General features: G+C 41.4%; 2 protein-coding genes across 6 annotated transcripts in view; one reads left to right on the top strand and one right to left on the bottom strand.

Moving 5' to 3' along the window:
• nmbr (neuromedin B receptor) overlaps nucleotides 1–13137 on the bottom strand; it is a 45949-nt gene extending 32812 nt beyond the window's left edge. For 3 of the 4 annotated variants that reach the window (XR_001776128.1, XR_001776129.1, XM_008397144.2), the window contains exon 1: nucleotides 11746–13132. Coding sequence is in view for 2 of the 4 variants with exons in the window: in XM_008397144.2 (XP_008395366.1) it covers nucleotides 11746–12173 (428 nt within the window). In the remaining 2 variants the exon portion in view is untranslated. Of the gene's footprint in view, nucleotides 1–11745 lie in introns of all 4 variants that reach the window. The other variant, XM_008397145.2, reaches the window with a different exon arrangement.
• A 488-nt stretch (nucleotides 13138–13625) lies between these two features.
• Nucleotides 13626–21141, top strand: LOC103457176 (gap junction epsilon-1 protein-like). 2 transcript variants are annotated; one of them, XM_008397141.2, is made up of 4 exons: nucleotides 13626–16386; nucleotides 18016–18198; nucleotides 18747–18944; nucleotides 19153–21141. In XM_008397141.2, exons 1-4 carry the CDS (start codon nucleotides 16348–16350, stop codon nucleotides 19348–19350), a joined length of 618 nt encoding a protein of 205 aa, XP_008395363.1. In that variant the 5' UTR covers nucleotides 13626–16347; the 3' UTR covers nucleotides 19351–21141. The 2 variants fall into 2 exon arrangements, with proteins under 2 accessions (XP_008395363.1, XP_008395364.1); XM_008397142.2 differs by having other exon boundaries at nucleotides 13626–15785.
• Nucleotides 21142–22210: the final 1069 nt, after the last annotated feature.

The following is a 22210-nucleotide window of genomic DNA, read 5'->3' on the forward strand; positions in this document are numbered from 1 at the left end:
GCTGCTGCTGCTGCTGCTGCTGCTGCTGCTGCTGCTGCTGCTGCTGCAGGACCTGCAGCTCAGGTTTAATGTACATCACTGGGAAGGTTGGTGTCTGCACCTTGTTAGTGTGTTATAAAGGGGAAGTTCTGCTCAGAAAAGGACAGAACATTCCTCTGGACCTGAGCTGGTCCTCACACACCGACGCTGTTTGGACTTTTTCCTTCAGCTGCAGTTTGTAAAAACCAGACAGTTTTTCCCTCAGGCTCTCTGATGAACACTATGAATGCCTCCCAGCCTGCCAGCTACTCTGCTGGGAAGCAAAACCTAAAACTGACTGACCTTTTCCACTTTTATATATTTTTACTTAATCTCTGCATGCTGTCAAATCACCTCTGACCATTAACACTGATTCTGATTCAGCTTTCTCTGCAACTCATTCCTTCCCAAGCATTCATGAAAACATTAAAACAGTAAAAACTGCAACATGTTTAGCAGCATTTCTTCATTCAACTGCTGGTTGTCTGGGTGACGTCCAGGAAAACACTTAATRTAAAAACTGTCAAATAAGACAGAATGGAAAATGAGTAAATTCAGCTTCCAGGCTGTAGTTTWACACTTTCCTGCAGCTTGATTTCTTATCCAGTTTCTGCTGAGCATGCAGTTAACAGAACCACTGATTAGCTTATCATGGTTCTGCATCATCACCAGGCCTTTGCTCTGAAGCTTTAGATCAATTCTCATAGTTTGTATCTGATTTAGTGATCAATACYCATAAAGCTGTTATAGTGGGTAATTCTAGCATCAACATAAACACTTTCAGAGGCTAAATGATGAATTTAATGCTTTCTGAGACCCAATTAGCTTTACACAAAATCTACTCCTGTCATCATAAACTTGATCTCATGTTGACAAGCTGCATAATTTCTCCTCCCAACTCTGTTTAATTTACCATCTCTTTCATATTAGCATCATAAACCAAACATGACTSTATTGTATTTTAGCTGGAGTCATATTGGATGTATGAACGGCTCTCCATGGCGCTGGGCTTGTTTGATATGAACGGATCTGTTTGCCATGTAAACAGATCCAGTTCAGATTTCCATCCATCCATTTTCTAACACCCTTGTCCCTCAGTGGGGTCAGGAGGGGTGACCCCACTGAGTGGGGTGCCTCTCCAGCTGGTGTACCGGGCGAGAGGCGGGGTCACCTGGACAGGTCACCAGTCTGTCAAAGGGCAACACAGAGACACACAGGACAAACAACCATGCACACACACACTCACTCACACCTAGGGGCAATTTGGAGAGGCCARTTAACCTGACAGTCATGTTTTTGGACTGTGGGAGGAAACCGGAGTACCTGGAGAAAACCCACCATGCACAGGGAGAACATGGAGACTCCATGCAGAAAGACCAGGGCCGGGAATTGAACCCAGAACCTTCTTGCTGCAAGGCAGCAGTTCTACCAACTGCGCCACTGTGCAGCCAGTTCAGATTTCATTGGTTGTAATTWCTGTGCACAATAAGCTGAATTCAGTCTAAATGAGTGTAAAACCAACTGAGACGCGTCGCCACTTGGCTCAGACCGAACATCAACTGGAAACTGATGAAACAACCAGAGACTAAAAGTTGGCGTCAGAATATGAACCAGTTTAAATTTAAACCTGCCWATTTGTACATTTTAATAAAATAAAGGSATGTTTTGGGTATCTTAAAACCTKCAGATGTTCCTTTGAAGGTCAAGAGGAGGATTTAACTAGACTCTGTGTTCATGAAGAGTCTGAAATGTTCATCTGCTTTCCGATGTGACACTTAACTCTGACCTTTTCTGCAAACATGCATGCCAGGTCCCGTTTTCTTCACCCCAGGAGAGTCATGTTTAAAAAACAGCSACAAGAAACATGCAGGAAAGTCCGTCAGTTCGAGTGAAACCCGAAACAAGCAGAGTGGCTCTTAGTTTGTCATTTAATCTGAAATTTAAGTCATCAGAAGATTTTATTTCTCTTCATTTATAAAACCTGGAGCACAGAATCAAATGTTTTTTTTTTTTTATTATAGCTGCACTTATTAATAAAGGTCAATTAAATTAATTAAATAATGATTGATTCTCAATTATTGTGTCAATTGTTCATGTATTGAATGATTTCTTCTGATGCTTTTTGTTCTTTTTTTGCTGTTGGAACTATTTTATTTGTTAATATTTACTATGWATTGTTTAATATTTAATTTAAAGTTGATAAAAGCAGCCTGTAAATAACCTCCCATACGTTATAACGTGTTGACTTTATAACCAATAGGTGAAAAGTTCAGTCCTAGAAAATCCAGTCGAGCTTTTTTTGCATTAACTTTCTTCCAGCAATTCCATTCTAACTGACTTATTTCTTTCTTTCAAACCCTCCATAGCTGTAAATGTCAGAGTTTAAAAATCGAAGTAATTCATTTCTTAAAACAGATGCTGGAGTTTTGAATAATTAACACACCTGGAAACCTGAGCCACTCTTCTTCTTCCCCGTGACATCATTAAAATTCAGACAAGCCTTCAGAGATTTGACATATTCAATGTTTTCCAATGAGATGCACATAAATATTGTATGTCAGCAGCACTGACTCACTGCTCCCCCTCAGCATTAATCTTCTCAGGTATTAAACCTGACGCACAGCGGAGTCTGCTGKGACAAACTGGAGGGAATAAGCCATAAGTGGCAGTGAAACCGCTGCAGATTCATAGTTACAGTCAGGAGTTGTGGCAGCGACAAATGTTGTGGGAAAAATAATAGATTCATAACTCAGAGTTAAAATATGTGAAAGGTTAAATCTGGTGCATGTTACATGGACTGGACCCTTTGCAGCGTGACGTCAAGATGCCCCGTCTCCCTGCTGGAGGGCAAAAAGCTGCTAGCTAACAGTGACTAGCAATGCTAATATAACGCGCTAAATCTTAAACTTATGCAGGACATATTAAGAGAAAAAGGAACACAGTRCTTTGCTACTAATTGTCAACACAAAGGCAATAAGAAGGTGAGTAAAAAAAGTTTTAATTTAGAGAGAAAAAGAAGCGATGGAGAGGGAAGGGTAGCCCTTTTCGCACTGCAGGGTCTGGCATRGAGCGGAACGGCACGGTTCGGTTCGGTCCGGTTCCACCAGTACTGCATGTTACGTGGAATTCTGTGGGTTTGGGTTCAGTTAAAACGTGGCGACCAACTCTGACAGAACATCAGCAGAGCAGGTGTTTAAATGAGCTAAGCTAACCGCTGTGTTAGCTTAGCTAATAGCAGCGTTAGCTAATCTACCACAGCGATCACTTATTAATAATCACAAAATAAACACCAATCCTGAACACATAAAACTGTGACGGACTGAATGTTCTGTTCATTGTGTGGGAAATGTTTGAGTGTTTTATGGTGTTGAATTCTCAAACGTAAAGTGGCGTTGTTCTCAGTTGCTATGGCAACGAGTCTGCGTGTAGTGACACAGAGAGCGAGAAAAAAAAAGCTTTTGAGTTCTTTAATGTGTTATTTTTTACCTTCGCTGTGGCTTAATGCACCAAATGAATGATCCATCTCCAAGTTTCATTTTGTCAGCGGCTGTGGAGTACATGAAAAATAATATTTTTGCCCTCCAGCGTTGTGCGCATGCGTGTAATTTCTGGCTGTAAAAAACAACATGCAAGGATCTAGATCTGATATATCTATCAATGAAGGACACGCTGGTGGAACCGCTCTGTTTGCTCAGAGTCTGTCCACAATAAACATGGATTATGATGTTTAAATCAGAGGAGCAGGCAGAGAAGAAGAAGAAGCTCAGATGAAATAACCGAGCTGACACTGACGCGTCTGACGGAGCTGATTAAATTAGTCACAATCAGCTTCTTTCACTTAAATGTCCGTTCAGGAGGAATAATAAAACCTGCAGGCGCAGGACGTTTTCTCCACAGAGGATAAATCCAGCTGACTTAATGGACCGGCAGCAGAACGTTAAACGTGGGAGGGAATGATATTTTCACACATCGCTGGATCATTTTATTGCATCTGATGATCCGATCGGATCGGAACCGGCCGGCTGTAAATCCCCCCGCTGTCTGTGCGCCGTCCCTCTCTGCTGTCAGAGTTTTAACTGATGCGCTCAGCCGCCTGTTGGGCTCATTCAACAATTCACCGGACGGACATTTACGACGCACAGAGGTTTACGCACAGCGTGTTCTGCGCGCTGCGTCTGCTTCCACTGCGCCGTGAGAGACGTGATCTCCTGTCTGACCGTCACGTCATTACTGCTGATCACTGATTAGTCTGTCTGAGCGCTGGCTGATCATTAATAACCAATGACAGGCTCTGACGCATCAAACACGGCCTTGATTAGTAATTAACGTCCTAATTCTCTATGAAATATTGAGCTCTGGACGCCCTTTGTCTCATTTCAGCTCCTTGCTGTGAAATCGCACAAAAGTCAGACTTCCTGCTGGTTTCTGATCCAGCAGGGCAAAGAAACCCGAGCAGAGAAACTCACTGACGTCCCTACAGGGGGCGCTGGTTAGAAAACAGGGACAAAGTGGAAAGTGCGTGAAAACCGTTTGGATTGTTGGTAATAAAACACAAATAAGACAAAATATAATAAAGATCAAAGTCATCCACTAAACTGACCCAGCTGATGTTGGTTGACTGGAACAAAATGTCACTTGGTAAATATGAATATGTAAAGGGAATTATTTGAGTAATTCTGCATCGAGATTTAACTACATCCTAAACTTAAATATAAATTCAAAGATTCACCAGGAATTTACTGCACATATTTCTGCAGCTTTAAATTTGGGAAACATATTAGAAGAAAAACATGGATAAACATGGTGATGGGGGATAAAATCTGAAAAGTGATCAGTCAGAAACCACTTCAAGGCAATGAGAGTTTTGTTTTATTTTAGTCTTGTTTCTTATTTACATAAATCAGAGATAAACAGTTTAATGTAACCAGTAAATAACTGGTTTTTGATACATTTTGACAGATTATGAGGCAGATTAAGTTCATATAAATAAACATCACTTTCTATCTAGTGATTTAATGAGAATTTAACATTTATTTCCAGCTGCTGTTTGATCCTTTTTATGTATGTATTTATTTACATATTAAAGTCATTGCTGTTTGCAGCATCTCCATACTTCACATAAAGCCGCGCGTGGCTTTTTTCCAGACGAACGGTCCAATAATYGACCCTGGCATCTGTGACCCACACGTCACTGTGAATGTGATTTACTCACCGTGAACTCAGATAATACGATTCATTAGACGCCTCTGCTGATTTGATTCCAGATTTTCTCTGTCGTTCATTAGCGAGGCGGACGTTGATGCAGGGAGGAGTCAGAACAAGGTGATGACATGACCAAAGTGTTACTTAATGCTTTACTACATGATTTAAAACTAATTATTCTGATATTTCTATGTGTCATTATTGTATTTTTGTGGTTTAAATGTCATGTTGAATGGCTGTGGTGCCTTTTTCCTGATGTCCTTGAATGCAGCACGACTTGCATTGATTTTAAACCATAAATGAGCCAAAAGGTTGTAAGTATCCATCAGAGATCTGCAGTAAGATGGAGTTACGTAGTCAGGAGGAAACTTTGGGGGAGAAAACAATCAACCTTGGAAATGTGATAAAGAAAGGAACTGATGAAACAAAGGAGACGACTCCCTGTAGCTTTCGTTGGCTCCTTTCTTCTATCTATTTCAAGACTTTTATTGTGCCTTTAGTAACGCTGATAAATGACTTTTAAAGAACCTCTGAGCTTCCTGTAGGACTTCGGGGCCTCCAGGAGCCCCAGGTAGCTCTGATTCTGAATATTTTAAGCTCTCTGTTTTACATTTGCCTGCAGTAAATGAGGTGACACCAGATGGATGCAAGTGCTCCGAGAATAAATGATGCTACAGGTGGTTTTACCTTCAGCACAGTTTGTAATTCATACCAACATATACAGCAAACATTCAAACAGAATCAGAGGTTTTGAGTGTTTGATGCTCTGCAGCCTACAGATGTGCCAGTGGGAAGACATTAATGTCAAACCGTCTCCTTTGACTTGTCTCAAAGGAAAATTAAATGTGGTCGTAACTCGTATCATCCGAGTAACTAATCCACCTCATTTGCTTTTGCCATTTCTCTAAATCTTTGGCTGTACAGTCAGAAAGTTGGTCAGACATGTTGGAGGGATTTAATTAATGCACAGCCTCACACCAAGCGGTCAGGGCGAGACAAAGACTTATGTCAACTTTCTCACTTTGTTGCTCTATTTTTTTTTGTATTTTTCACACCTCCTAATCAACTTTTCTTAAAATAAAATGGCTAACCCTAATCTATCAACTTCTTCTTTGTTACTGGAGACTTCGGCAACATGTGGAAGCACCAGTTGCTTTGCAGGAACTGAGCAGACCTGCAGCACCGCTGACAAAAACATTAGCTTGTGCAACCCTAAAGCACAAATCATAAACAGTAAACARCATGGAATTTAATGGAAGCTGATGCTAAAATGCTAAAACGCTAAATTAAAACAGACTGCTGCCCACCATATGACAACAAAACGTCCTAACATGTCATTACTCTCCTACATGTGTGATTTGAGCTTTACGAAGTCATGCTTTGAGCAGATCTTTAAGTCATAATTTCAGTTTTATATTTGTTGAGTATTGCTAACTTTGTGGCTGATTGTGTACCGTCAAAAAACAGGTTTAATGGTCAATAACCACAAACTTCAACACAGATGTCAAACTTTATTTAACTTAAACTTTACACGACTGCTAGGAAAATTAACACTTAGAATTTACCCAGAATTTTTTTTTTAGGGGAAAATATGTGTGTGAAACATTTTCAAAGTTAGCAGAAGTGATGAAAAGCTAAACAAAACAAACAGCGCTGCTTTCTGCACATTTGTGGATTGGCAGAAGTGAAGAAGTGAAAATGAATCTCACACATTCAAGCCTGAAAAACGCTGCAGATGGACGACAACTATTCCAACTCCTATTCCAACTCCTGACTCGCCACCAGGGGGCGTATATCTGACTGAGATGGTTTTATTTTCCTCCTGGAACCAATAGGAAAATTAAACTGTAGTAGCCAGTCTTCAACCCAAAGAGGGCAGCACTGAGACACTTTTAGAGCAAGAAGGAAACAAGTTTAAATTATTGACAGTTTGTACAGAAACATAAATACTTTTAATGGAGTTTCTTATATAACTGCACAATATTTAAGTTTAAATTTTTATTCTTTATTCTGTTTTTATAACTATTTTACGTTTCATCTTTGTGTGAATCTGCTGTTATTGCCTCTATGAAATCTTACCATTGTGGAACAACAAAGGATTTTTCTATATCTTATATTTCTTCTATAAACACCTTAAAGCACCTTAAAGTTTATACTGTTTATCTGCAAAATAAAGTTGGTTTGGGGGTTAGTTAGGAGAGCACATGTTAAATGTTAAATGTCAAGTGAATTGGAAAGATTAAATGAGAAAACGTATTTTCTCTGAAGCATCCATCCATCCATCCATTTTCTTGCACCCTTGTCCCTCAGTGGGGTCAGGAGGGTTGCTGGTTCCTCTCCAGCTAACGTTTCGGGCGAGAGGCGGGGTCACCTGGACAGGTCGCCAGTCTGTCACAGGGCAACACAGAGACACACAACCATACACACACACTCACACCTAGGGGCAATTTGGAGAGGCCAATTAACCTGACAGTCATGTTTTTGGACTGTGGGAGGAAACCGGAGTACCTGGAGAAAACCCACCATGCACAGGGAGAACATGGAGACTCCATGCAGAAGGACCGGGAATCGAACCCAGAACCTTCTTGCTGCAAGGCAACAGCTCTACCAACTGCGCCACTGTGCAGCCGTGGTTTGTCATGTTGCTCTCTAAAGCAACATGACAAAATGACCTGAGCTGAAACGTCCCAGTCAAAGTCTAAGAGAGCTGAACAAACCATTAATGATGTTGCTCTTATTTCCTCCAGACCCATTAAAACATGAATCCCACCTTAGATACGCTCTGATTTATGGAGAAGCAATGAGCTGATTTATGTCGTCCTCTGACCGATCGGCCCCCTGCTGAGGAACATGAGCTCCACCTCTTCGTGGAGCCGAACCTCCAGCCGGTGATTCATCACCTGCAGCACTGAACTCTGTCTGCTGAGCCTGGAGGCTCCGTTTGTTCTGCTGCAGCATCACAAACAGCAGAGCAGCTCCGGCTCTCCTGTAGAACTGATTCACTCTGTCCTCTCATCCACTGTTTCTTTTGTGCCATTTTTCTCCTCATCATATCTCACATCTACAATTATTATTATTATTATTATTATTATTATTATTATTATTATTATTATTATTATTATTATTATTATTATTATTATCCTGCTGTTGTTCTGCGTTACAACGCCGCCCAGAATGATGGACCTGATCAAACCAATCTGTCTTCCTGACACAATGTCTTTAATGCTAACAGATTATAGTGCAATCTTATTATCTGGTTAGGATAAACTCTTTTCATTAAGTTTCATGCGATGAATGCAGATTTTTTTCAGTTCAGTCAGAACAAACTGAACATCCAGTTCTTTCCACTTACAAACAGAGATCTTCTGGAAAATGTCTAACAGCATTTCCAGAAAACCTAAGAATTAAGTTCCATCCATTTTCTTACACCCTTGTCCCTCAGGAGGTGCTGCTGCCTCTCCAGCTGGCGTACCAGGTGAGAGGCGGGGTCACCTGGACAGGTCACCAGTCTGTCGCAGGGCAACACAGAGACACACAACCATGCACACACACACTCACACCTAGGGGCAATTTGGAGAGGACAATCAACCTGACAGTCATGTTTTGGACTGTGGGAGGAAACCAGAGTACCTGGAGAAAACCCACCATGCACAGGGAGAACATGGAGACTCCATGCAGAAAGACCGGGGCCGGGAATCGAACCCAGAATCTTCTTGCTGCAAGGCAACAGCTCTACCAACTGCACCACTGTGCAGCCCAGAAGAATTAAGTTTTATTTCTTATTTCTGCTCTGAGCTTCTGAAGATCCTCCCTGAAGGAGGCCGACAGAAAACAGAAATGTTCAGTTTGGCGTTTAGATCAACTTCAATTATTGTTTTTTTATTTTTATTTTTTGTAAAAATAAAAGTAATAAATTACACAAAACCATTACGTTCATTTTCAGGCACTACAGCTCGATATATTTTTAAGAATTTTGGTTTACATTTGATGAAAACTAAAAGTTCAAATGTTACAATAATATAAAATAAGGATTATCTTAATGCAATAAATATGGAATGTTTCTCTTAGATTTTTCCTTCCACTTAACTTTCCATTGACATGGACAAACACTTAAATCAGGAGTCTTATGCATGTTCATGTTGTGCATAAACTGGTTTTAATTTTTTTTATACAAAATTAATTTTCTTTGTTCTGATGTGGTATTTGTATTTTATTTTTATTTGAATTAAATCTCCATGAAGAGAATCTAAAAGCTAGTTTTATAAGTCATAGGGTTCAAAATTAGGCTCGTGGGCTGAATGTGGTCCACAGCATGATCATATTTGGCCAATGAAAAAAACTCCAAATGTCTGTTAGAACTGAAGGCACCATTTATACTGCAATTCCCAGAATGCTCTGCTGCTACAAAAGTTATTTTTCATTTCAATTCTTTTATGAGTTTTTACTACAAAACTGTCTTTGTTTTGGATTAAAGTTTAACTTTGTTTCATGATAAACATTTATTATGTTAAATGAACAGAAGGAAAAACTTCTCTTCAATAAATATCCAGACTGATCTGCAACTTTATCCCATTTTTTAAATTTATGTTACTTAAATGAATATAATAAAATCTCCCAGGAATGTATCAGATGTACTTAGACTCAAATCAACTGGTAAAATATGTGAGAGATTCGCAGCAGCTGCATGAAAATCAGCCAGCAGGAGAAAAACCGGCGAGTTTCTGAATCACTGCTCAGTGAAAACAAACAGTTTCTGGTGTAAACTTGTCTCAGCTGGAGAGAGAGAGCAGAATCCCAGCTGAGGCGCCGCAGGAAACCAGGAGGATGAGAACCAGCAGAGCCCGAGCCGATTCTGATGACTTCATCATGCTGCTGGAATCCAGACAGGAGAAGAACAAACATCCTCATTACTCTGAGCAGCAACCAGCGAGCGACCAGCAGAGGAACAAACAATAAAACCTAAAGAAGCCGAGTCACTCGATCGTCTGTCCTGTAAATGTTTCATTCATCCAAACCTTAAATTCAGCAAAAGATGATATACTAAAGTTTTAAATTCTTTTTCAACTTTTTTGGTCGGCACAGATTTAAAGAGCAACAGATCAATGAAGGACAACTAGAGGAGAACGAAGAAGAAGCAGCAGATAATGGACTGAAGATGGATTGATCCACCAGGAACAAACACAAAGCCTTGAGAAACGTCTAAGAAGAAGACGTTTCTCACCCAAACAGCCATGTTTCTGCATGGCTGTTTGGGTTACAATGTCTTCTTCAGACCAATTTCATCATTTTTTGAGTGATTTGTTCATTTGTTGTCTCTGGGCTGAACAAGCTCAAATATACACATATCCTCACTTTTTGTTGCCACCAACAATCTTAATTCTTTTCGTTTTTCCTTGTGAAATTGGTAAAGTTCAGTTAAACTGCTTGGTTTCCTTCTAAAGATGTTTAATAATCATGGAGTCGAGTCTTGGATCATTCCAGAAGCTTTTTCTGGATCATCATCCAGACGCCTCCAAAATGACAAGAACAATGTTTGGAAGAGTCAAAGTGAGATTTTAAAACCTAAAAGCAACGTATCAACCGTCAAGCATGGCGGTGGCAGCGTCATGCTGTGGACTGCTTCACTACTGGTGGAAGTGTTGTACTGCACGACGTTACGGTGGCCGACAGGTTCCAACACGCAGCAAGCATCAAAATATCAGGAGATCCTGGAGTTTGTTTCCATCGGACGGCTTCAGAAAACGTAACTACACAGGAAAACGACTCCACAGAGCATCCTGCTAAAGCAACAAGGTGGAGGTTCCAGAGTGGCCCAGTCAAAGCCCAGACCTGTTCTCAGCTGATCCAAATCAACCTAACAGAGGTTTAACAGTTCAGCAGGAAGAATGGAGGAAAACTGCAGAGCAGAGGAGCCTGAGTGAGACCRATCCACACCAAATACTGACCTGGAGGAAGTGAATATTTATGCAATCACCCCTTTTGTGTTACATATTTTTATGTAATTATTTTGTAGAAATCACTTTCACTTTGATATTGAAAGTTTTTTTTTTATTATTTATGTTTTTGTGGGGGGAAAAAGGCCAGATTTTATTGTTGATGATTCGATAAAAGGGGGTGAAAACGTTTTACTGACGCTTTCAGCTGGAGCTTTGAAATGTGGATGATGTGAAACTAGAAACCAGGAGCAGGAATGAAAGTCGAGTTTTGTGTTTATGGCAAAAAACAAAGAACAAAAAAAATAAGGAACATAAATCTGAATTTATTCTGGATTTTTTTAATATCCACACAGGGTCAAATTATTAATTTAATCCAAACTGTAAATATAGCGGTGATATTTTTTCAGTTCTTAATTAAAAGCTGATTCCATCATTTTCTATTTTTAGGAAAATCGCATGCAAAGCTGAAGCGGCTCAAAGAGGAGAGCAAACATTTCACATCTCTGGATTTCCTGTTAACCATCAGAACTCCTGCAGATTTTCCTTCCAGCAGATAAAACTTGTTCCGGAGTTCACCGGGTCCTCCTACCTGTCCGCGCTGAGGACCGTGAGCGTGAACACCGACACGCCGACCGAGGTGAGCTGGATGACGGGGATGAGCTTGCACGCCGCCTCGCCGAACACCCACTCCTCCGAGAAGTACCGGAACGCGTCCACGGGCACGCAGGTGACCAGCAGCAGCAGGTCGCCCGCAGCCAGGCTGGAGATGAAGATGTTGGGCACGCTGCGCATGGCGCTGTTGGTGATGAAGATCTTCACCAGCATGATGTTCCCCAGCAGACCCACGGTGATGATGAGGATGTAGACAGAGGTCATGACGCAGCGCACCACGAAGTGCACCGTCTCCCCGCCGTCGGAGGCCCCCCACCAGCCGGGCTCCGCGGTGGAGTTGGGGGTCAACGCCTCGGGGTCTCCGGGTGGAGCCGGGGAGAGGTTGGAGAGGAACTCGTCATCCATGCTGGGGAGGAGGGGAGCTCCAGCTGCAGGAGCTGCTGCGCGTAAAACCAGCGCGGTGGTGCAGCTGGATCAGCCTGAGAGCGGAGAGAAAAGTTTGGAGCGACACTTGATCTGAGGGCTGCAGGTCTGAGCCGCAGAGTGAGCAGAGGCAGGGAGCTGAGCGCGTAAAGAGGAGCAGGAGGAAGAGGAGGAGGAGGAGGAGGAGGAAGAGGAAGAGGATGCACCTGTTGGAGAGCTGCCTCCCTCTCTGCTGTGCGCGCGCTTCATTCAGCTCGTTTCCCACGTGCTTCTCAATAAATCAGGAGGATGAACCACAGAAAGTCACGGGAGAAAAATCTCGTTCTTAAAACTGCTGTCATGTTGTGGAGCGAAGAGACTGGTTCATTATTTACTGCATGTTTATATTGGAACCCAGCTGTGTGTGTGTGTGTGTGTGTGTGTGTGTGTGTGTGTGTGTGTGTGTGTGTGTGTGTGTGTGTGTGTGTGTGTGTGTGCGCGCGCAGCTCTTTCTTGGCTTTGCTTCTTGTTGTTGTTCTATGGGTTTTTCCAGGAATCGCCCCGCTGGAACATTTCTGTTGTAATCTGAATTCCTTCTTGAGGTTCCAGTGATAAAAACATGATCATTATTCTTTTTTATCACTAAAACAGCTTTTTTTTTCTCCTAACATTTTGTGATAATTGTTACTGTCATAATAATGACTTCATTCTCGTCGTTTGAAAATAAAGAAATCCCAGCCTGATGCTCCGTTAAAGGGTTATTTGCTGCAGAGCCATTATTCTGTCGTGTTTTTTAAAATAAATCTTAAAAACAGAAGATTAAAAAGTTTCCCCCATTCTTTTAAAAATAAACCAAGCTCTAGTTAGATTGGAAACAAAATGTCTGTGAAGATCAATTTTCAAATCTTACCAGACATTCTCAGTTGGATTTAGGTCTAGATCAGTGTTTCTCAACCTTTTTCGGGCCAGCGCCCCCCCAGCCTTTATCCAGGTCCCTCACTGCCCCCCACCAAAGAATTTGTAGGCTACTTGCACTGACAATTATTTTATCATTAATGTTATTATCATTATTGTAGATGTTTTGAATCGGCGCACCGATTATGTTTTCCCGTACACTCCTTCACCTCGCGCACATAACGGGGTAAATGTATCGGCGTCTGGAGGAGGGGGGTTGGGGTCTGGAGGAAGGGGGTTGGGGGGGAGCGTATGTTTCTACGCTTCTTTGTGGGGGGCGCCGATTTATGTTTTCGCATCCACCTGAATAATGTGTAGTTGCGCCCCTGCCCATGGCACTTCAACAATATTATTTTATCTTTTATCTGGAAATAGTGTCTGTTTATTCTTGCCATACAGTCTCTGTATTAATTAATGCTCTAAAGGTCTTGCCATACCAGTTTATTCCTCTGTATTTACTTTAGTTTCTTAGTTTATTCTTGCATTTTGTTCTTCATTCATTTCCATTTAGTTTCATTTGCCCACGTTGAGAACCGCTAGTCTAGACTTTGACTAGGCCATTCTAACCCATGAATCGGCTCTGATCTAAACCATGGAGGTTTAGGGTGGTTGTCCTGCTGGAAGGTGAAGCTCCAGCCCAGCATCAAGTCTTCAAGTCTCCATCCATCTTTCTGTTCCAACAGCATGATGCTGCCACCACCGTGTGTCATAAAGATGTTGTTTTGTTTTTTTCTCTTCAGGGTTTTATATTTATTTAGAAATGTTCATTTTGGTTTGATCTAAGCAGAGCATGTTGGCTTTGTTCACTTTTTTTTACCTGGCTGGTGGTTTTGCTGTTTTCTCTGGGTTCATATGCTGCTGCAGCTCAGAGGGGACAGAAATGCAGCCACTAGGGGCAGCATTGTAAACCTGCTGCTTTCTGTTTGGATCCAGAACTACAGTAGACAGATCAGGTTTGATTCAGGTAAAAAAAAAAAGCCTCTCTGCTGTGGTGCAGCACTACCTTTTGTCTGCCCAGCTTCCTGCTCCATTTCTCCCTTTGGATTGTCTGATGAATATTGAAGTGTGACCAAAGTCCAGCCGTGCAGAAACCTGAATCCTCACAGAAGCAGATGTAAAAGCAGCAAAGTCTGTTTTCCTGAAGATGTGATTTTCCTGCTGCTGACTCTAAAGCCGCATATTAATGTGGATGTTGGGATGTTTTTGATGAATCTGGTACCTTTAGACATAAAATGTGCAAATAAGCAATAGCTGTGATTTATTACGCCTTCGTGAGTCTGTATGAAGAGCCTGTGTGTGTTTTACAAATTCAGCAGGTTCTCTGTCTGCAATAATTCACCTTGGGATTAAATGTGCAGCATGGTTTTTATCGCATGCATGTAGAGGAGAAGCTCTGCGCCACGACCAAGAATCTGTTTGGTGTCCAGAAATAATTCCCCGTCCTGGTGACACCTGCAGAATGTGATCAGGAGAACTTGAGAACAGAGAAAACTTCTTTTATTTCTCACCTTCGTCCAAGTTTTCTTGGAGATGAAGGACTCCATCTGGGAGCTTTCTGTCTCGCTGCTTAATGAGACTTTAACCGACCGAGTGGGTCTGATTCTGTCACAGATGGTTAAAGTCAGAGGTGGGACGAGTTGGATCTCTGCTGAATGTTCTGACTGATTAAAGATCCAATCTGTCAGTTCAGAAAGCTTCAAGTGTGACACCCAAGAAGTTGCTTAAAGGGGCAGTAATATGTAAACTCGACTTTTCTGAGTTGTACATTATGTTATAATGCTAATCCCTTATCAGTGTAGCATTGCCTTGTTTCCTTCTAGCATGTTTGAGGAATCCTTTAATCTCCATGGCAACCATACAGCTGTGCAAAACACCTGGTTGGTCGTAGCCCCGCCTTCGAGGCGCAGCTCCTCCTCTGAGCTGCAGTTTGTAAGCTACCGGGCTTCTGCCCCACAGAGCAGCGACTCCCACATGACTCCCCCACTCGGCTCCTTCAGACTAGCCGGCAGCAATTAGCAAACAGCTGGTGGAACTGCTGAGCTCGTTATAGGAGCTGCTGCTCAGTGAGACGCTGGTGAAAACGTTGTTAGAAGGTTAATAGAGGAGACATGTTGTTTCAGAAAGAGCAGGAGGTTTTAAAGAGAGATTGGCCCATTTTTAAAACCACTAAGTTATGAAGTAACTTTTCTTTTAACTCATATTTGATATGTGTAGCATTTTCATAACAACTGAAGTAACATAGTTACTTGATTGTGCTTGATTGTGCTATATGATGTCACCATGCATGTAAACGCATCACACTGCTCCTTTGAAAGCAGCCCTGCTGCTCGGAGGCGTTTATGTTGCTGTTCCTGTTTGCACTCAGTTCAGATTGTCTCTGCAGGATTTTCCTCTTCCTGTGATTCACCAGAGTCTAGAACCTGAAGGCCAGTTTTAGCTCTTACTTCCTGTTTAAACGGAGCAGAAAGACTCACTTTAGCAGCTGCAGATTTCTGCTTCTGTTTTATTTTGAAAGTCGTGCCAGGAAGTGGCTCACCTCACCTCCATGTAACGTGACTTAGGCTCGTCTGACCTGTACTGTCCAACAGCTGGGATGAAACTGGGATCTGTGTTTGGGAAAAAAGAGAGGGAATGAACAGCACGCCGCCAGGATTCCGGTTGGTGTGTGACTAACTTCTTCTTCTGGTTCTGGTTCTGGTTCTGGTCTTGTTCTGGTTCTTCTCTCTATCTTTGGGACCTCAGATGTGTGTGTGCAGTAGGAGTGTGTGTGTGTTTGACTGCTGATGCTGCTGGACTCATGTTTCCATTTCAACCAAACCTCTGAAATAAAGTGCAGGAAGCTTTTAGTTTTTAGATCATTTATTGAAATCTGAACTTGTTTTCAGTGAGTGAAGCTCCAGATTAACAGAAATAAAGAATAAACCCATCAGTTGTTTCACATAACCAGGTGTTTCCTGTGCATTGTGCTCCACAGGACGACTTTTTTCGCTGACAGGGTCCAGTAGGGATTAAAACGCGGGCGACCCAGGGCCCCCGCCCCTGGCTCTTTGTTGGCCCCCTGGTCCCTGTTGTGTTTTTTCCACTGAGTGGGTCAGTGTGTTTAGGGGGAGATAAAAGGCTACATGATTTCAGGAGAGAGAAAGAGAGGTGGAAGAGTTCAGCTGCAGGTTTGTGGAGTCCTGGCCACGAGGGCCCGGAGCCACCCGGAGCCACACAGCAAATCATGTCTTTAAACTACATCAAGAACTTCTACGAAGGATGTGTGAGTAGATGAGGCAGGAGCCATTATCCTGCTGTTGACATCATGTTTGCTGTTTTCTGGTAGATGGTGGTTGTATCAGAGCGGAGCAGCTGAAGAGATGAAATGTTTCCTCTGAATGGCTTTTTGTTTTCAGCCATCAGAGCTCAGGGACTCTGATTATCTGGCAGACAAAAGCAGGTTCTCCTTCTTTCTAACAGCTGAGTAAAAATGCCGCAATGTTAATCAGACCATGATCCAACTGCTTTTATCTACGGCTTTCACCCAGCTGCATGACTGAAACTGGAGAACATGCAACCAGGTACTAAAGTTAAAGCTTACAGAACACATCAGGTTTGTAAGCCATATTATCTACGGAGGAGGAGAAATTCACGTTAAATGATGTGTAAGAAGAGCAGTTTGGAGACCCAACAAACCAGCACCCTGCAGAGGGACTTTGAAGCTCGCTTTGGTCTGCCTTTAAATCACCACAGTGAAAAAGTATAAACACTAAAATTCAAGCTGATGTTAAAACGTCTGTTTATCTTGTTATAGCTAAACCTGATGCAAAACCTTATTCAAATTTCCTCACATTATGTTTTTTCGACGCGAGAGTCGAAAAAGCGAATGAATTCACCACATGGTGGATTGAAGGGAAGTTAAAATACAGACATAGAGTCAGATTACAGCTGTATCGGATCAGATGTTAGCCATGTTTCCATCCAGTTGTCATTTAAATTTTGAGTTAACTTTTAGAAAAGTGAAAAATGCTAATTACACATTTTTCCATCTGCTGTTTTGAAGTGAATCAACCAGGCTAGCCTAATTTTGACCATCGCTGAAGTTACACACAGCTGTAATAAACAGGATGTAGAAGTTGCAAGCTAGCATGAAGCTCACATGGACAGAGTCCTCCACTACATGCCAGAGGCTTGGCATTTAAATTCATACCTCTGGTAAGGCAGAGAGATCTACCAGTGGAAAGCGTGTTTGTTATATCTGTTATATTTGTTAAATAAATGTATTTCCATTTCCCCTTTAGCGCATTAACTCTTTTTCTATAAAAGACAAAAAACACCTCAATCAAACAAAAGTTATTTTGAGTTGATGGTTCCTGAGAAAGAACGTGATGCAACGTCCTTGAGTGGTTGTAGTTTCACAGGCAGGTTGGTCTGAAGAGCAGTTATTACTTTAAAAGCGATCTGTGGAAATCAGCAGACGTTTTGTATGCAAAATGGAAAAACTCACAGTAAAAGTAAATATTGTCAACTTTGATCATCTTGATTGTTACTGATCACTGCCGGGAAAAGTCTGCTTCCAACAAAGACTGAGTTAGCTGGTTGTGGATAAAGTAGCTAACTTACATTTATTTTTATTTCTTTCTGGGAAAGCATGGCTTTCTTTCAGGTAGCTGACTTGCAGTACATGAGCATTACTGAAGGGGGATTATTCTAAAACCCTGCACAGACATCTGCAGGACTTTAAGACAGAGGAGAGATGTGAAAGATAATCTCTACAGTTTTGTAACCAGAACCTTGTAAAAAATGTAAAAAAGAAGAAAAAAGAGTAACCGGACCTTCCAAGTATGACCAATTTTAACGCTGTCTCTGCCTCTGAGTGATCTCCGTCTGTCTGTCTGTGGTTGTGCTCCAGCTCAGGCCTCCCACTGTCATCGGCCAGTTCCACACGCTGTTCTTCGGCTCGGTTCGGATGTTCTTCCTGGGTGTTCTTGGCTTCGCGGTCTACGGGAATGAAGCTCTGCACTTCAGCTGCGACCCGGATCGACGAGAGCTCAACCTGTTCTGCTACAACCAGTTCAGACCCATAACACCTCAGGTGGGACCAAGCAACACTACGAACCAGAGAAAACATCTCAGCACAAACCTCAAACACAGTACTGGTCAGATGTTTCAACTCCCTCATCATGGGCCTCAACATTTCCCTCATATTCATTAGGCCTAAGTTATTTCCAGGGTGGAATGATAGAACTGCTATAATTTCTCAGACGGTTCAAGGTGACTTTTTTCCTGCATGCAGGATGCAGGCAGCGCACTTTTGCTAATGCACTAGTAGCGGAGCTAATTTCTAGCTTAGTGCTTTAGCACCTTGCTAACCTTGAAAGCAGTTGCACACCTAATTTAATGTTTCCAAATAAATTAAAGCACTAATTTACATGGCTGACAGGGTGTGACCTTTCAGTTGAATAAAGTTTGACATTTGGGAGGTTTTGGTTATCGACTGTTTTCTACTAACTATTAAATTCTTCAAGCAGTTAGTAGTTTGCAGGGAGTTGGCGCAGCTATCTTATACACCATGGTGCAACAACCTTTCTCCCTAACACCCAGTGTTTCCTGTTTATACCTTTATGTTTCTGCTCTCTGCAGGTCTTCTGGGCGCTGCAGCTGGTGACTGTCCTGGTTCCTGGAGCTTGGTTCCACCTGTACGCCGCCTGTAAGAATATAGAGCAAGAGGAAATTCTTGAACGGCCCATCTACACCGTCTTCTACATTATCTCCGTTCTGCTCCGCATCATTCTAGAAATCATCGCCTTCTGGCTACAGAGCCACCTCTTTGGTTTTCAGGTTTGTCCATTTCTGACAACTTTTAGCTAATACATGAACAAATATGGCTTGTTTTGTAGAGTTGGTGCAGAAAGTTACTTGTCTTTGATAAGAATGCAACAGCTTGACTTAGATTTCGAAGGTTGTGTCTGGACCTGGAACTGCAGGTCCTTGTGGAATAAACCAAACCCAACGTACCCACTGCCTCACACCTCTCTGCTGTCCTCAGGTTCACCCGGTGTACGTCTGTGATGCCAGCTCCTTGGAGAAGGCCTTCAATGTGACTAAGTGCATGGTACCTGAACACTTTGAAAAAACCATCTTCCTCAGTGCTATGTACACTTTCACTGTGATCACCATTCTCCTCTGCATTGCTGAGATATTTGAAATACTCTGCCGGAGACTTGGTTATCTCAGCAATCAATGATAGAAAGGTTCACGCACAAACACAGTGAGTGAAAATATCTGTCATATTCTCAAACTGTTCATGTTGGGCTCATTGTCAATGGGACTTTCATGAAGCAGGGAGTTGGTGCTAGAGTCGGACCTCACCTGTGGTACGTCAGTAAGCATCACCAGGAAATCTGGGAAGGTGCAGGCATGTCAGAGCTGGCCAGAACCAGCTGTTCTTTTGTTTGCTGCCCTTACGTATAGAATGACCATCCATTGGTGTATTTCAGAAGACGGTTCTGTACTGGTTTGGTCGAAAAGTGTTGAATGATTGGACCGGATGGCCAGAAAGCGTCTGCTTCTTAAAGCTGCTAAGATCCCATGCATTTCTTCTGATTAGTGGAGAAGGAAAGCTCATTTTGACCCAAACTTGAAGATTTTTTTAACTGAAGGTTCACAGAGATCTGAACATTTCTTGGAGATGAACCTCAGATCTAATATTATACCGAACAAAAGTTTGTAGGGTTGAGATGTACACATTATATGACCTTCTTTTCACCATATACATTGATTTTTGAGCAGCCTAGTGCATCTTCTCTTGAACTCAGATTACTGCTGACAGCTATTGTCTGGTAAAGCTAAAACAAAAGGTCAGTGGTCCTGAAAGAAGCCCAAAGTCTCCCACCAACCCAGTGCGCCAGAAAGGCCAACAGATTGAATTAATCTCCATGAAATTCAAAGGAATTAAAATGTCTTGACCCAGACCTCGTCACTAAACGAGATACAAGCTCAGAGTAGCTTCAGTATAACAAAGTAAGAAAAAGAAGCAATAGAAAACTTGGTTGTGTTGACTTTTTTGGAGAATGTCAACAAGCAATGATAATTTTTAATGGATGCGAACAAAACTATATGGAAATTTGGACATATTTGAAGTTGGTTCTGTTATGATAATCCTCAGTTTGTTTACAGCAGCTGCCCTTAATCTTTGTTCACGTCTGATTTTGGTCTTTTGCTCCTTAACCACTGAATTTAACATAATTTCCTCTACATACCCATTTATTTGATTTAAGCTACTTCATGCATTTTTCCTTTTGAAGTCAGTGTCTGTCCTTGGATGTATGATTTAATCTTCTGTACTGTTTTATTCTTTTTTTACTCAGACATCCATCCAACTTTTGTTATGAAGTTTTTAGCAATCTGTTTATCATATCAGTTACAGGATTGGACAACAAGAGAAAAGTGGATAACACCCAATGCCTGTCGGCTAAGTCTGCAGAGTAAACAGTTCAGGGCTTCTTTCATGACCCGCTGCATGCTACCAGTAATTGATTTCATCCCTTAGTATTTTAAACCCCTAAGCATTTGTATATCCACTGCATACTTCCAAGTCTAATTGCAGGAATTTCAGAAGGTTAGCTGGTAGCAGCTAGTCCAGATTAGCATGCTAACTGTGGGCGGTTGCTAGCATGCTAACCAGCAACATTTAAAACTGTAAAAATCAGGGGATGTTTTCTCATGTGGCACATGTTAAAGGTTTAAACATGTGTATGAAATTTCCACTACTGCATGTTTTCTGCTTTAATTCCTATTCATGCTGTAGTTTGTACTGATTTTGCTAAGTGTAAAGAAACGGTAAATGCTTTCTACACCCATTTCCCACATCTCTGTCTTTGTACTGACATAATTTCACCCTCAAAGATGTTTTCAGTATCTTAGCTACAGGAAGGCACACCTCATGACCAATGTATGCATATTAAAACTGTCTGTCTGACTGATATTGCATATTATCTGTAATTTTGATATTTGTTATGAGATTATTAAAGAAAATGTTCTCCAATTAGCTTTGTTTTTTTATTTATCTTATTATCTTATTTATCTTATTTATCTTATTAAAACAATTTAGTTTGGCAATTTTTAAATTGTAATTAAAAACAGACACTGGTCTAAACTTGTCCATTTTTTCTGGTCAAGATGCAAAAAGGAGGTTCAAGTTTCACTGTAAACCTCAGGAAAGATTGTTTCATTTAGTCATTTAGTTCTGTTTGACGGTTGCTAGTCACCGACTGAATGGCCTCAAATTATGATTTTTAAATATTTTCAGCATTCAATGTAACCCAGGACGCATTTGTCTCTTTATGTATCTTTAAAGAGGTGCCAGTAGCTGTGGAAGCTATAAATAAGGGTGTAAAGGAGATGGGAAGCTTTGACATTTATGTTAATGCAGGAACATAAAAATCACTTGGCTATTTAAGAAATGGGACCATAGTTTAATCATCTGCATTCAAAACATAAAATCAGCCAATTAGAGTGTTGATGGAACATTTTATGCACCTCAGTGGGTTTATCCACACACTTGTCCCTCTGTGCCACAGGTGTCAAACTCAAGGCCCGGGGGCCAAATATGGCCCGCCGTAGCTTTTTGTGTGGCCCTCTGTACTCCAAATTACATCAATGAGTCCTTCCAATTTTTCACAAATCTGCACAAATCACACAAAATCAACAAATTTCGACATTCTTTCCTGATTTTACTGCTAATTTTCTCAAAATTGGCCAAAAACATTGAATCTGTAACTGATGCGGCGAGTCATAAAGAGTCACATTTGACATCATACATTAGCGTGAATATTGTAAAAAAAAATTAAAAATTACAAATATTTCTTAATATTTAACACAAAATCTGTCATTTTGATTGCAAAAATAAACAGTAAAATAATCACAAATCCTGGAGGAACAGCTATTTATTGATATTTAACCGTTTTATTGGTTTTATCTATAGATTCTGGCACAACCGGCCCTTTAAAAAGATTCAGATGTTTGATTCGGCCAAAAATTAAAATGAGTTTGACACCACTGCTCTATGCCATCTATTTTTATCTGTAACTGTAACAGTTCTCAGT

Source organism: Poecilia reticulata, linkage group LG21, assembly GCF_000633615.1.
Source record: "Poecilia reticulata strain Guanapo linkage group LG21, Guppy_female_1.0+MT, whole genome shotgun sequence".
Lineage (NCBI taxonomy): Eukaryota > Metazoa > Chordata > Actinopteri > Cyprinodontiformes > Poeciliidae > Poecilia > Poecilia reticulata.

What these genes read in the sequence shown, in the direction of transcription:
- LOC103457176 (XM_008397141.2), top strand. Translation starts at nt 16,348, where the DNA reads ATGTCTTTAAACTACATCAAGAACTTCTACGAAGGATGT. An exon ending in TCAGACCCATAACACCTCAG is followed by an intron (nt 18,199 to 18,746) that starts GTGGGACCAAGC and finishes TGCTCTCTGCAG; the next exon opens with GTCTTCTGGGCGCTGCAGCT. An exon ending in GCCACCTCTTTGGTTTTCAG is followed by an intron (nt 18,945 to 19,152) that starts GTTTGTCCATTT and finishes TGCTGTCCTCAG; the next exon opens with GTTCACCCGGTGTACGTCTG.